The sequence below is a fragment of the Gadus morhua genome, chromosome 22 (assembly GCF_902167405.1).
Source record: "Gadus morhua chromosome 22, gadMor3.0, whole genome shotgun sequence".
Lineage (NCBI taxonomy): Eukaryota > Metazoa > Chordata > Actinopteri > Gadiformes > Gadidae > Gadus > Gadus morhua.
The window spans coordinates 18,065,811-18,080,048 of NC_044069.1; the positions used below are offsets into that span (position 1 = coordinate 18,065,811).

Here is a 14,238-nt window from a genome sequence, read left to right on the forward strand (position 1 = left end):
ACATAAGACATAATAACATTCACAATTAACTTTCATATAAAAATTTAATTCAAAATTGATATTGGGTAGCACAAGTCTGCTACATCCATGGAGGCAATAAACCATCTGAGTCCACATGACTTTCCTTTAGAAAAAATGAAACAATTAAATATATACAGTGAATATTCAGACATCACTGCTCATTTCCATAATTATCCGCATTTAATTTAAGTGCTCGATTTTTGTCTCTTCCAGAACTTCTTGACTTCACTGTGTCCTTGTTGTGTAACCACCATCACTCTGTGCGGAACATTCTGCCACACCAAACAGCCAAGACCCTGAATAACAAACAAGAGGTTATCCATCAATGCCGTTCCTTAAAAAGCAGTCAGCATTATGTAGATAGGCAGAATATAGAAAATGTAATTATATGTTTATCTAAAAAGGGATAATGCAAAATTCTGTCTGCAAAATTGCCAGCAGGTTGGGAACAGTACTTATTTTGGATGAGTGTCGGTATAATGTCCTGAAGGAAACTCATTTAATCCGATTATTAAAACCAATCTGACCTGAGCCCGGTCTCTCAACACCTCGAAGTCTGCCTGGGAGAGGAACTGGTTGTAGAGCACTCCTGGTGGACAAGACAGGAACCACAGCATGAGTAAATGTTTTCAGATGGAGAAGAACACTGGGAAACATGTGAGAATAGTGAGGTCATAGGGCAAGCACTACATTACTCCTCAAGCCGCTCCATCACAGCACACAACATTTCTCAGAGAAAGAGTTACAACTCAAGCTATTATTGAGTCTGGGCGATCAACAGAGAGGGAACAGTCAGTCATAACCTTCAGGCAGGACGAATGGAGCCACGAGAAAATGAAATCAATCAACATCGTGACTCAGACATCAAACATCACTCGCTGAAAATAATTCAGATGCTTTGGTCAGCCCTTATTCATGTGAATATTAACATTTGAATAAACATTTTCATTGTTGCTTTTTACTGGAGAACAGTAAACAACCATTCCATGGTGTCATTGTGACACTCATGAAGTTTAAATTGCACATTTCTTAGAAATAACCAAATATTAAATGATCATGTAAAAGCTAACCCTTATATTAATGCGAACTGCCAAGCTTTAATGATAACAAGACAGGAGTAACATCCTGTCGATAACAATGTCAGTGGTGTGCCTGCTAGCAACATGAACGGTGGGTAAATCAGCATGCGTGTGCGTGCTGGGCGCGGTGGTGGAGAGACGGCCAGCAGGGTCACGCGCTGACTCACTCACCCTCTGTGAACTGCAATCGATCCCTCTCCAGCTCCCACAGTCTGATCTGATCCGTGATGGTGGAGGGCACCACCGGAGTCTGACGCACACAGGGAGAGGTGAGGCAGAGTGAGGGGGGGAAGCTGAGCAGCCAGAGGCGGCCTGATTAGTCTGAGGGGGGAGGTGAAGGAGGTGGTGGAGCTTTAACGGTCCAGTCAAATATTATTACAGGAACCGGCCCATTGTAAGAAGGGCTGGTGGAAAGGGGAGGGTTCAGGGTGGGGGGCAGTAAGGGGAGGGTTCAGGGTGGGGGGCAGTAAGGGGAGGGTTCAGGGTGGGGGGCAGTAAGGGGAGGGTTCAGGGTGGGGGGCAGTAAGGGGAGGGTTCAGGGTAGGGGGCAGTAAGGGGAGGGTTCAGGGTGGGGGGCAGTAAGGGGAGGGTTCAGGGTGGGGGGCAGTAAGGGGAGGGTTCAGGGTGGGGGGCAGTAAGGGGAGGGTTCAGGGTGGGGGGCAGTAAGGGGAGGGTTCAGGGTGGGGGGCAGTAAGGGGAGGGTTCAGGGTGGGGGGCAGTAAGGGGAGGGTTCAGGGTGGGGGGCAGTAAGGGGAGGGTTCAGGGTGGGGGGCAGTAAGGGGAGGGTTCAGGGTGGGGGGCAGTAAGGGGAGGGTTCAGGGTCGGGTCGGGGGGGGGCAGCCTACCTCCTTCAACATGATGGGGTGTGCCCGGGTCCTCAGGAAGTGGATGATCTAGAGGAGGAGACTCATTTAAAACCACGAACAAAGAAAAGCCTGGAGGACCGAATTAAAATTGTGAGGTCCTATCTATTTTTTTACTGATTAATAATATCTTCACAGTCATAACCTTCCACCAAGGAGTGCATCAATCTCTTTTTAAATGGTCTTTTTCACCTTAGCTAGTATCCATCATGTTATTTTTATTATTATTACTTTCTGTACAGCGGACACTGCGACCCAATGCTTATGATAGATGTCCGAGTGAATATATGGGATACACCAGTATCCCAGTTTCAATAGATACCAGCGGAATACCAACACCTTGCAATCCCTCTATTATATGGAATGACACAATGATTGATAATGACCACATTTCAAAAAACATAAATAAAGAATCTTAACTGTTGTTTTGACTATTGTATAAGACAGATTTTCTATTTTAATTTAAGTCTATTGCTATGTTTGATTATCTGAAACCCTAATGAAGAGGTTGGCGCCCGGGTTGGCGCCCGGGTTGGCGCCCGGGTTGGCGCCCGGGTTGGCGCCCGGGCCACCGTACCTGCTGTGCGGTGATCCCGTTGGCGATGGCCTGCTGCACCGACTCCCTGGTGACCGTGCCCACCACCACGTTGGGGAAGCGGTACAGCATCTCACTGAACAGCGCTACCAGAGCTATCTGGAGCTCAGAGCCTGGGGGGAGGACATACAGGACAATCACCACCATGCAAGCCTTAAGCCAGGTCCTGCTGGCTGTGTTGGCTGTGTTTCATTATGAACTACCAAAAGTATTGAAAGAAAAAGTCCTTTATGGATTTATAAACTAAATCTTACTATAATATGTTATTGATCATATTTATAGAACTCACACATTGAGTTTATAGCTTGTGGTTTATTCTGATAGAAAATAGGATACCCTGTATTATATTCCTATTTAATTTTATAAAACTTGACCACTACCGATGCTTTTTCTGGTACACAGAAATATTTTAGGACAACAAGGTTGGCAACGCTTTACAACTGCTAAACAACAAATACTATTGAAAAAAAATATGAACGAATGCATGGCACAACTGGTCTAGGACACAGAGACGTTGAGAGGCAGCCGGTGGACATACTTGTGTAGGCATATATGCGGTAGTTGGTTTCTACCACGATGAAGCTGGTGTCCACGGTGCCAGGGGCCACATCCATGGGATTGGAGGAAGAGGAAGGCTTGCTGGTGATGCCTGCGGCCAGCGTGATGGCCAGCCTGGTGGGGTAATACCTCCTGGACTTCCTCTGTAGCATGACGGTAAATAGAGAACGCATTAGGGCATTTTAAAAAACAAAGTAGTAAGGATTCAATGTTAATTTTTTTCAGCCTTTCTGTTCCCTTTGATGCATTCTCATAGGAACCTGTTATACTACATGCTTAGGTCAAACATGAACAAACGCATGTTATTATTATTATTGTTTCTGTACACAGTGTATTAGCCTGCTGACCTTTGGTCATCTTCTATGGTTTAATGGTGATCTGATACAGTGTGTTTTACACACTGCTGAATTATTTGTGTCCATAGAGGGAGCTACAGTATATGCTATGGTTTCAAACAGCATGTCTACAGGGCAGTGGGTCCAGCCATGTTCTGCGGTATCTGCCTGGTTCACGTTACGCAACATAACAAGGCGTGAAATGCCAACTTGAGAAATGAAATGTTTGATTTATCACCCTTTGGGAAAGCGGATATGTTCATATTGATCGTATGCTGGTATATCTGTGAAATGCTCCTAGTGGGGTTTGTCCAGGTAAAAGGTCATGCTATCATACGGTTCATACGATGCAGCTGTTGGTTGTAATGGTGAATGTGTTGTCTTTGTCATGCTCTTGTGTGTTGTAATGGTTGTCATTTGTGAAGCTATAATCATTGGTGTTGTAATTTGAGAGTTTTTAAACATCAGTGTTTTACTTTGTGTGTCTTTTGTAGTTTTCGCGGTGCCTGAGATGGTGAAAACATCAAGAGAAAATAATAATACCCTAAGTCCCCCATTTAAACTCTCTGCATCTTATCAAAGTCAAGGGGCGGCTACAGTTTCATTCATACCTGCCATTCAATTACCATAGATATCATTTTTATTATCTCAACATATGTTGAAGCTAATACAACCATAACTCAATTATTTCCCAAATAGACTGGTCAAGTACAAACCCAACTATGAAGCATGCTTAAACAGTGCGGGTGAAGGGGTGTGGATGTCATCTACACCTTACCTTCCTCTGGAACACCAGACCGAACTCCCTCAGGTGCTGAAGGAACGTGAGCAGGGATTCGCTCATGCCCTCCACGGAGTAATCCTGAGGGAACAGGAGTTTGGAGTGTTATCAGGATCTTGATCAAGAGATAATGACACACATATAAATCACCACCAGTTTGGCTTATAGTATGGTACATTGGCATGTGGCTTAAATGAGAGTAATATTTCACTTTTGAAAAGCAACCCTCACACATGGGTGGGTGGGCTTATAAACCAGAGGTTAAGGAGGCTAACAGAAGACCAAGGTCCCGGCGGAGGCAGACGAGAAGGCCGCTTTACACCTCAGAACACCTTCCCTCTCTAACATGTAGCGGTGGTCTGATGGAGTGAACTTACTCTGCCCAGGGTGGAGAAGCTGAGCTGGAACAAGAAGGACAGAATCTCCACCAGGTCCATGCCCCGAGTCTAAGACAGACAAACGGACAAACAAACAAACAAATTCTTTAGTTTGGACCTGATAGGGCTTGAAATTCAATCAATAACAAATGCACAATCTTCCTTTTATTTACCAATAGCGATAAACATGAATCTAAGAAGGTAAATACACGGTTCAAGCTATGATTCCATCTCTGTGGGGGTCTCTTAAAAGTTGTTGATGGGGGGGGGGGGGGGGGGGGGGGGGGGGAGAGACCGTACCGGCCTTGCACTCAGTTTGGGGGGGGGGGGGTGAGAGAGACCTGGAGGGGCTTATCAGGCCGTACCGGCCTTGCGCTGATAAGCCCCTCCAGGTCGAAGGGGCTTAGCAAGACACCTCCGATTCGGGTCAGTGTCCGGTTCGCCCGGTCTGGGCTTATTTTCCCGATAATGACCGGCGTTCTATTATCCCTTACATAACATCAATATTACTCTGTATGTGGGAGGGAAAATAGCTTTATTTGTAATTACAATATTATGCTGCTGTATTTTCAGAGACCCCCACAGATATTTGAGCTTGCTGCTTTCATGGCAGCCAGACCTCTCTCTATGGGAGCTCAGCTCCCACTGGCTCCCACCTAACTTGAACCCTGGGTAAACACATTCATGCGTGAAAGAGTGGATTGGCACCTGTGCAGTGTTGAGGTACTGGAGGGTGAAGTACCACAGCTGACTGGATGTGTCCAGAAGGAGGAACTGGAACCCAGCGGAGGTGATGCAGGGCGCCTCCCCTGGGTCACTGAAGAACAACAACACAGCAATATCGATATCTATTTCTTTTATATCTATGTCTATTAGATTAGTGTGTGTGTGTGTGTGTGTGTGTGTGTGTGTGTGTGTGTGTGTGTGTGTGTGTGTGTGTGTGTGTGTGTGTGTGTGTGTGTGTGTGTGTGTGTGTGTGTGTGTGTGTGTGTGTGTGTGTGTGTGTGTGTGTGTGTGTGTGTGTGTGTGTGTGACCAATTGACAACTACGTTTAGTGAATTTCGAGTGGCGAGGCGTGCACTTATTTTCCTTAAACATGCCCTAATAAATGGGTGTAGGCCTAGCTTAATTACATTTCAGTCACTCATTTAGAAATGTAGAAATCATGGAAGTAACTCGCCAGGCTCTCGTAGTTGGCAAGAACTGACTTCACGATGCTCACTCACATCGTCCAGCGGATGGGGCAAAGCGGGCACAAACTGTTCCCACCGGCATGCTTATGGAAAGAGTCCAACCATGACAGTCTTTTGGTGACTCTTAATTGTATTGATCAGCTCTTTGACTTCATCACATCTCGGCATATGTTAATCTTTGAAACTGGATCTTAAAAGGCGAGGTTCATGTTGTGGGCATTAAAATGCACATACATTGCCTCTTCTTGTATGTCCTTGACGCGCGCTTGTAAGAGAGAGAGGGGGAGGGATTTGGCAGGGTGCTATCGCAGCACAGCACAGCGTTCTATCGCACAGCACAGCGTTCTATCTCACAGCACAGCGTTCCATCACGTTTGCTTTAATTAAAGGGACATGCAATGAAAACGTGTCAGTTAACTTTGTTTAAATATTGAGGTTTTTTGCACCCCAAACCTCACCTTTGGGGTGCAAGAAAACTTGTGCCCCCCCCCAGAGAAGTCACCTGTGTGTGTGTGTGTGTGTGTGTGTGTGTGTGTGTGTGTGTGTGTGTGTGTGTGTGTGTGTGTGTGTGTGTGTGTGTGTGTGTGGCTGAACGATCTATCGTTTTCGACCGAAAATCGCGATCTCAAGCATTACGATTTTGGGATCGTCAAAGCTGCGTTTTTCTTTTTTTTTAATATATTTTACAAAAGTGCAATTATTTTGATGCTGATGAGCCATTGAAGCAAGTTTACTTAAGAAAGAGGGCTCCCTTTTTATTTGACTTTTTTGGTTGTTGTTTCTTAGGTACTTGAATAAACAGTCTTGCATTTGAAATCTGTTGCCAGCAGTTTTCATTATTGCATTACCTTAATGGAATTCATTGGTTATATTAATTTATACTGAAACTTGATTTAAAGAAAATAAATCGTGGTTGAAATCGAAACCGCAATCTCTACCAGAAAAATCGCAATTTCAATTTTTTCTTAAAATCGTTCAGCCCTAGTGTGTGTGTGTGTGTGTGTGTGTGTGTGTGTGTGTGTGTGTGTGTGTGTGTGTGTGTGTGTGTGTGTGTGTGTGTGTGTGTGTGTGTGTGTGTGTGTGTGTGTGTGTGTGTGTACCTTCTCATGAGGCCAGCTTGTGAGAGCAGCTGCGCTAGGTCTTGGCTGACGGCAGCGTTGGGGGAGCCCACCATGAAGTGCAGGATCACCTCCCAGCGCTCCATCGCGTAGCGGTCCAGGCTGCCCACATCCCGGGCATGGCGGTCGGGTCCGATGCTGCTCCCCTCGTCCGACCACGCTTTGCCCCTGCACATTCAATCCAGAGGAGACCGAGAGAGTGAAAGACTTTTTCATGCAACAAGTATAATATGATGACTTCTATTCAAGATAGACCCGATACAACAATTTGTGGAATTAAAAAGAGGTCACAAAGAAACACGTACCCCCCAAGAAGGGCAATCCTGAGATTGTCTTTGAAGATGGGGTTTAAGATGTTGCCTTGAAGACCGCCCTGTAGCTGCTGTGTGTGCCACAGTCTTAGACTGGTCAGCACTGAGACACATTCATCATGATATCTGTTTTAGAAATCGAGGGGCAAAACGAAAAGACATCGGTGTTGAACCATCCTTCTGTCAGTGTCCGTTGAAAATGCGGTGTGTGTGCACCAGCCGCATATTCAACGATATGATGACTTTGGATCGCTATTATAAGATAAGATAAGATATACTTTATTCATCTCAGCAGAGAAATGTAGGCGTTCCAGCAGCCAGCAAACATAAACAACACAACACATGTATACACACATATCCCACCTAAACCATGCACCCACAATACCTAGCCACGGATAGAAAAAGTAGAATGGATGGTCCATGTGCATAAGTATACGTAGCTGTTACTCAGAGATAACAGTACACAATGTATGCAAATATACAGGTGTGCAATAAACAGGTAAAGAAAAATACAAATAATAATAAGTACAATAATAATGTAAGCATATATATACGTTTGATATATATAAGCAGCGCAAGCTAAAGTTTAAATGAACATTCTTCTGTCCTTACTAAAAAGGGGAGTTATTATAAAGTGCAATTGCAGTAGGTAAAAAAAGTATTCTTAAAACTGTCCCTTCTGCAGCTTAGCAATCGCAGCCTCCCACTAAAAACACTCTTGTTTCCTCACTAGATTGTGCAAGGGATGCGTGTTATCGTCGATAATGCTCAACAATTTCTGTACAATCCTTCTCTCCATCACCACCTCCAGGGACACTACAGCAGTCCCCTTATTACTTGCATAGTATAAATTGCATCATCAAAAAACATTGAAAGAACCATTTTTTTAAATGGTTAAACAAAAATAGGAAAATAGAAAAGAATAAGCAGCGTAGCTTACTTTTGACTGTCTTTCTTCACCCACAGAGCCAGTGCTGCCTGGGGAAGAGGGTGATCTAGGAAAAGCATTCGCATCACATAATTCTTCGCCAATGCAGGCAGCTCCCTGGAAATGAATGACGTACGATTATTTTGCAAATGATGCTACATATTCACAAATGTATATCAAATGAATGATTATCCAAAGCCCACCTGTACACTGCTAAACATGTTGCCGGGTGGTTGTACAGTTTGTCCAGGATCTCTGGACTCAACTCTTTCAGGTATTCATGTAGATTTTTACATTGCAGTTGGACACGAAGCTTCATTTTATACAAAACAGTAACGGCTATGTACGGTGAGCCAACCCGTTAACACGATCAACCCTCAAGTAGGATTTAAGATGTCGTTCAATTGCCGAATGGACTTGATAAATATAAATAAACAAGCGGTCTCCTCGTTCTGGAAGTCCTCAGGAGGCGGCCATGTTGTCTAGTCACGTGACGCGGTCCAGGAGCAGGATGCAACTTGTAATGATAGATACGGATGATCGAGTTTGTAATGCTTTAATCAATATTTACCATGAAACATTGCTTCGAAAAACCTGTATTTTCACAATGCTCAATTTGCTTGAAAACTAATGATTTCATTTTTAAAACGTCAGTGATTTCTTTCAGTGATGATTGATGCTTTTATAAATATTGAACAAACAGTAAAAGTGGAGCCTCCATACACAAAATCATTTATTAATATCTGTCTGGGGATTTATACTTATACTTTTGTTTCACCCTGTGTACTTCAAACAATATAACATTGCAATGAGGTCAATTTCTTAAATTGTATTAAAAATTGATGCTTACAATTTGAGAGTTTAGCTTGTGTTCAAGTAAAAGGATATGATCAATGTAATCCAAACAAATACAAAACTATATTAACATGCTACTCAGTCAGTGACACTGAGTAGCTGCTATTATACAACATTAACGACGCATGACATTGATGGATGCCATCATACGCCTGGACATGCCTCATTAAATGGGAACATGGCCCAGTGCAGATCATCCAACAAAGCATTCTATATCTGGAGCGCAGAAGAACCATCGGAACTTCTCAGGAATCCTCCTTTTCTTGATATCTGCAACGTACAGTTCAGACAAGGAAGATCAGTGATGTGAGGAGAGTCTTCCTAGTGAACATATATTTTTCAGAAAGGTATTTTAAGATTTTACCCCGAGGAACTATGGATACATTTCTACAATTTCATGCAAAAACAAACATTTTGTAAAGACTTTAGTTGTGAAACCCCAAGGTTTTGGGCACACAAACGAGACATTACCTGCAGTGTATACAAGTGAAGAACACAGTCTGTCCTTCGTCCGCAGACCTCATCTGCCTCGTGTGGTAAACCATCCCCTCCTTGTTACAGCGGGAACAACGCCGGTCCGTCTGAAAGGTTCAGGCACAGCAAAACGATCTCATTAAACATAAGTTGCAGACTACAGAGTCACCCTTTGTGTTAAAGCAGCCAGTCAATCATCCTTCCTACCACAGGTCCCTTAAGCTCAGAGTCCTCCTCCTCCTCCAGCATCAACGACTGTTCTATTGGGTTGAAGACGACTGTGGATTTGATCTCCTGACCAGCGAAAACTATTTAGGAAATCACACAGTCAGATCAATTTTTATTTCAGCGTTTGACACCATATCTGCTTGACAGACGTCAATCCAATAGGAATGTGATGAGCGACCGTCCTCACGTCTGATGGAGATGCGGAAGGAGCAGAGCGGGCAGGTGACGGCGTCCAGCGCCCGTGGCATAGGCAGCACCGTGCCGCACTCTGGGCAGAAGTTCGAGTCCCCGCTGAAGCAGGACATGGCTGAGGAGAAACAACCATATGCCGGCGTGAGGTAACGTTACTGTATCTTTACATGCCTGGAAAACGTTGCGTGCTATCTGACTTTCGGTTAAATTCACTGGGAGTTTACTCCATTCTGAACCAACACGTGTTAGTGCTCGACCTTAAATAGGACTAACCTTGTTGTCCTGTTTAAGCTCCTGGCGTTGTCCAAACACAAGTGTTTACAAGCGACGAAAAGTTGAAATGATGTGTAAACAAATGACAGCTACTCTTTATTAGCAGGCTGGATGGATTTGTTTACAGACCACGCATCTTTCCCGGCGCGTATTGATGACGTCATCGCAGTCAGCCGCAGTCCATTCTGATTCATCAACAAACAAGCGTGTGTGGTTTAACATTAAATATATTTCTTAATTATTCAGTGAGGCTTTACGGGGTGAATACAAATGACAATACTGCGTTGTTAATGCAGATAAATATTTGATGATCCAAAGCTATTTTTTTAATGTTGCGGCAATTTGCACCCCTGGTACAATTATCATGCTATTTGTACCCTGGTGATGATGAATGAAAATGAAAGAATAAGATATGTCTCTTAGTCATAGTTAAACAATAGCCAATGTTAATCAATTATTTTCTTTCCAAATGTAATTTGATTGCATTGGATCAAACATTACCTTACTAACCTTTTAGTATCCTCCTGACTCGAAATGGACACAAGAAAGGGTAAATTTAGAGTACTTAAATGTACCTGAGACAGTTGTATCTGAACAGTATATCTTTTCAGATCTCTCGTTAGGCATTGGATGGTATCCCATATGCACTCAATGCTTTCATAGTTGGAACTCTTCAAAACTGTCAAAGGTCTGCCCTGAGTATATTTTCCTCGGTTGGTGTTCGTTTAAGAAGAACAAACATTGTAGTCAGTTAGAATTTTGAGAATATTGAAATAGTGGGGTTCAGTGGATTACGTTAGCTAGCAATTAGCCCAAATAGGACGCTTTTAGCCTAACTGTGCCAAGGTTAAAAGTACCAGGGGTACGAATAGGCACTGTCGTTTTAAAGCTATCTGGACGCTGTACAAAGGATGTAATAGTTCTGTAAAGCCTCCACAAGACCACCACCTCTGTCAGGTAGGCAATAATGAAATGCAAATAGTATGTTGAATAACATATCGTATACCTCTCTTGTTGACAGTGTAGAAGACTGTGATAGCACCATATGGCTAAAAGGGAGTGAGACAGAGATGATTGCAACGCAGATGATAAGCCCTATCAGCTAAGGCCATATCAATCACAGTGGTCCTAAATCACATCATAGTGGAAAACACGATTGTCAACACCGTGCAGAATCATATTACCACATTGCCACTGCTTTGTGGCAAAGCAAACTAGGAAGAGCTTCATAAAGTCTGCATCCGTCTCGTGGCCGCCTGAGACTGTTCCCTGTTTTCAGCCTGCCGTTATGTGAAAGCATTTACAACGTTAACGTTAACGCATCCACCACGGGGTTCCCATTACTCCATGGTAATGGGAAATGTAGCAGCACAGCCTCATGTTGAAACACCTCGAACAGGTAGGCCTACTTTTAGGTCACTATGTCTACTCTCTCTGTTTTCACCCAGGCTGATGGAGAGGCACGAATGCAGAACAAGCATTGGGACTATGAGGAGAATGAGCTGGAGGTGGCAGGGGAAGTAGATTTGTATATCCCCTGGAATAAAACCAAAGCTGTTGGCACGTATGTCGCCACTGGGTGGTAGTATTGTTCTGCGGTTTTCCAGAGGAAGGAGAGGAGAGGAAGGAGGAGACCTCGATGAAGAGGCATTGCCCTCATTTGGCGGTGGTGGTGGGCACCACAGACCCTAAACTACTCCTCTTGACCCCTGGTCGGTCCAATGCAACAAGCAGCATGGAGCGTTAATCTTCTGCTTTCGTGTAAACTGTAACGATCATTTTGATCTTTATGCAAAAAGTACTCATTATTTTGTCTTCAGTGTTTCTTATGAGAAAAAAAAACCATCTACAAATATTGACTTTGTACTGTTGACTCATTATTTGACCCTTAAACAACCCCCATATCTTCTCCACAAAGTGATTGCAGTTCAGTGACCAGTGTGGGAGGACATTTTAACCTCTGTCCTGGCTGTTTTGATTGGCCACAGGCTAGGAGAAAGGTTCCTCAATGCCGAGGTTCAGACTGATAGGAGACACTTACTGTAAACACGGCTTTGCAAAACCAACATTTCCAGGGCAGCAGCTCACCACCAACGTTTGAAAGGAGTGCCAATGAAAGACCCATTACTTGGGCTCAGCACATAATATATGACTCCATATTTTCCATGAACTTATGCAATTTCCTCAGAAGTAGGCTCATTATTCATTGAACTCACTATTATGGCATTTAACATTGAACGACATTCTTTGTAAGCTCTGTCTACCCTAGTAACCGAAAATCAAACATTCGTCAATTGTAACCAACTGGGCACGACATAACATGGACTGATGACAGAGACCAACATGCACAATAAACATGTCAGGAATCCCATTAAAATATTGTATTTTATGTTAGGGAAGCTAGAGGACAGTTTAGTAAGTACAATCTATAAAAACACATCTGCAGTCAGCTCAACTTGTGTATTCTGATGTAATAACCACATTTTAATTTAGGTGTTTGACTTATTTATACTGAAACTTTTTCTTTATCCCTTAGTTGAGATGTGGGGTGTGAATAGAGTCCTCTACAGAGGGGCAGGAGGTCTCTGCCTGGTCCGTGAGCCCCGCGGCCTCTGGAGACCTCTCCTCTCGGTGAGGGACATAGGAACAGAACACAGCCCACCTGATATCCGCCTCTTTACATAGAAAACGTATGCATTCATTACATTATCTTCAGAAACTTCTGATGGGAGGTCTGAGGATTGGTGTCACCCTCAGGCACCTTCTGACCTGCAGCCTCCTGCAGCGCAGTCCAGCTGAAGGGCTGGCCCTGGTTCCCAGGCTGCTGCCGAGCCGACTGGCCCAGCACACAGGGACCCTCTGGGGGAACAGAGAGGGCTGCCTCCGCTCTGAGGACACGGACCTCAGTGCACTACTGACACAGGGTTAGAGACAACCAGTCCTCTGCCCTTGACCCCCTGGACCTTAATGTCAACCAGTCCCCCGCCACAGGCCTCAGTGTGGCTCGCTGCTCCCAGTAGCTGAAGAGGAAACTCCAGGGCCGGCAGGACGGTGGACGCGGCGACCCCAGGGGGTTGATCCGGCCACCCTGGGACTTCATTCACACAGAGATACCTTCAACTGGCTAGAGCCGAAGTACGGCTATGAAGAGGGGATATGTCCGCCAGGACCAAGCACCCCTTGGCCGGTGCTCCACTCAGCGGACCTCAGCAGTGTGGTGGGCCCCGCGGTCAGGGGCGATTCTAGGGGCGATTCGACTGCAGTCCACTCTCTGTCACATGGTCATAGTGGAGAACATCCCGGCTGAGAGCATGACTGAGGACAACAGAGTGCAGGCACTTTAACCTCAGGAGGCACCAGAGTCATAGTCTATTCATTATTGGGGTTCGATACCTGGATGTAGGAGTCTTAAGTCAAATCAAACAAGATGGCATTTCCAAACTGTTTGTTTCTTATTTATGTTCAGTTTTCAAACAATACCAATTGTGGTGGAAACACAAAAGCACAAAAGCAAAAAAGAGCAGAATTGACCATTTCCTTTTGAAGGGCGTTTAGGTAGAGTCCAGATGTAGACGGGCCCACCTCCACCCCAGTGAATTATCTGGGAGCACTTTTTTGTTGTGACTTAATACAACCGATAGAACATAATACCACTAAAAGAACGACAATGGAAATAAGTGTTTTCCTGCCTTTCTGTTTTATCTCCAGCATGAGATGCAGAACATAAACAAAGAATTTAAATCAATTAATGCTTTCTTTCACCTCCTCCTCTATCAGTCAAGCCCAGCCCCACCCAAGTACATACGAGTTTGGGCATTCTGGCACCCTAGACCAGGTCTCCAACCCCACCCCCATCAAAAAAAACGCCATCTTCACTTTTAACCTGCTCCTTGTACTGGACAGGAAAGACTTGACCGTTGAACCGATTCATATCAATGCATCTTCATTGAAGAGCAACTGCTCGTGTCCCTACAGCTGAATGGCATCACCGGGACTTCTCTCCTGAACTCTTGGACCTTTATCACAAGTCTCACATGTCCCTAACAGATTCTCACCG

General features: G+C 44.4%; 2 protein-coding genes and 1 long non-coding RNA gene across 3 annotated transcripts; 1 reads left to right on the forward strand and 2 right to left on the reverse strand.

Annotated features, from left to right (window-relative positions):
* Window positions 1-25: 25 nt before the first annotated feature.
* gtf2h4 (general transcription factor IIH, polypeptide 4) lies at window positions 26-8,648 on the reverse strand. The gene is made up of 13 exons (XM_030347560.1): window positions 8,363-8,648; window positions 8,172-8,276; window positions 7,226-7,357; window positions 6,903-7,088; window positions 5,318-5,426; window positions 4,610-4,678; window positions 4,230-4,313; window positions 3,097-3,259; window positions 2,541-2,671; window positions 1,946-1,993; window positions 1,272-1,350; window positions 549-610; window positions 26-317 (listed from the first exon to the last, which is right to left on the reverse strand). The coding sequence occupies exons 1-13, from the start codon at window positions 8,476-8,478 to the stop codon at window positions 207-209; spliced, it is 1,395 nt and encodes a 464-aa protein (XP_030203420.1). The 5' UTR covers window positions 8,479-8,648; the 3' UTR covers window positions 26-206.
* A 53-nt stretch (window positions 8,649-8,701) lies between these two features.
* On the reverse strand, window positions 8,702-10,357 carry polr1h (RNA polymerase I subunit H). Its single transcript, XM_030347564.1, has 5 exons — window positions 10,182-10,357; window positions 9,904-10,023; window positions 9,696-9,796; window positions 9,486-9,595; window positions 8,702-9,284 (listed from the first exon to the last, which is right to left on the reverse strand). Exons 2-5 carry the CDS (start codon window positions 10,019-10,021, stop codon window positions 9,260-9,262), a joined length of 354 nt encoding a protein of 117 aa, XP_030203424.1. The 5' UTR covers window positions 10,022-10,023; window positions 10,182-10,357; the 3' UTR covers window positions 8,702-9,259.
* LOC115535953 (uncharacterized) lies at window positions 9,769-13,301 on the forward strand. The gene is made up of 2 exons (XR_003974582.1): window positions 9,769-10,054; window positions 11,630-13,301. It is a non-coding gene; the product is annotated as an uncharacterized LOC115535953 (long non-coding RNA).
* The last annotated feature ends 937 nt before the right edge of the window (window positions 13,302-14,238 follow it).

Bases quoted from the DNA above. Each gene is read 5' to 3' on its own strand.
- gtf2h4 (XM_030347560.1), bottom strand. From the start codon at position 8,478: ATGAAGCTTCGTGTCCAACTGCAATGTAAAAATCTACATGAATACCTG. The intron at 7,358-8,171 runs GTAAGCTACGCT...TTTCTAAAACAG, and splicing joins GTGAAGAAAGACAGTCAAAA to ATATCATGATGAATGTGTCT. The intron at 4,314-4,609 runs GTAAGTTCACTC...CTGTTCCCTCAG, and splicing joins GCTTCTCCACCCTGGGCAGA to GATTACTCCGTGGAGGGCAT.
- polr1h (XM_030347564.1), bottom strand. From the start codon at position 10,021: ATGTCCTGCTTCAGCGGGGACTCGAACTTCTGCCCAGAGTGCGGCACG. The intron at 9,797-9,903 runs GTGAGGACGGTC...TTTCCTAAATAG, and splicing joins CTTCCGCATCTCCATCAGAC to TTTTCGCTGGTCAGGAGATC. The intron at 9,596-9,695 runs GTAGGAAGGATG...TGAACCTTTCAG, and splicing joins CTGAGCTTAAGGGACCTGTG to ACGGACCGGCGTTGTTCCCG.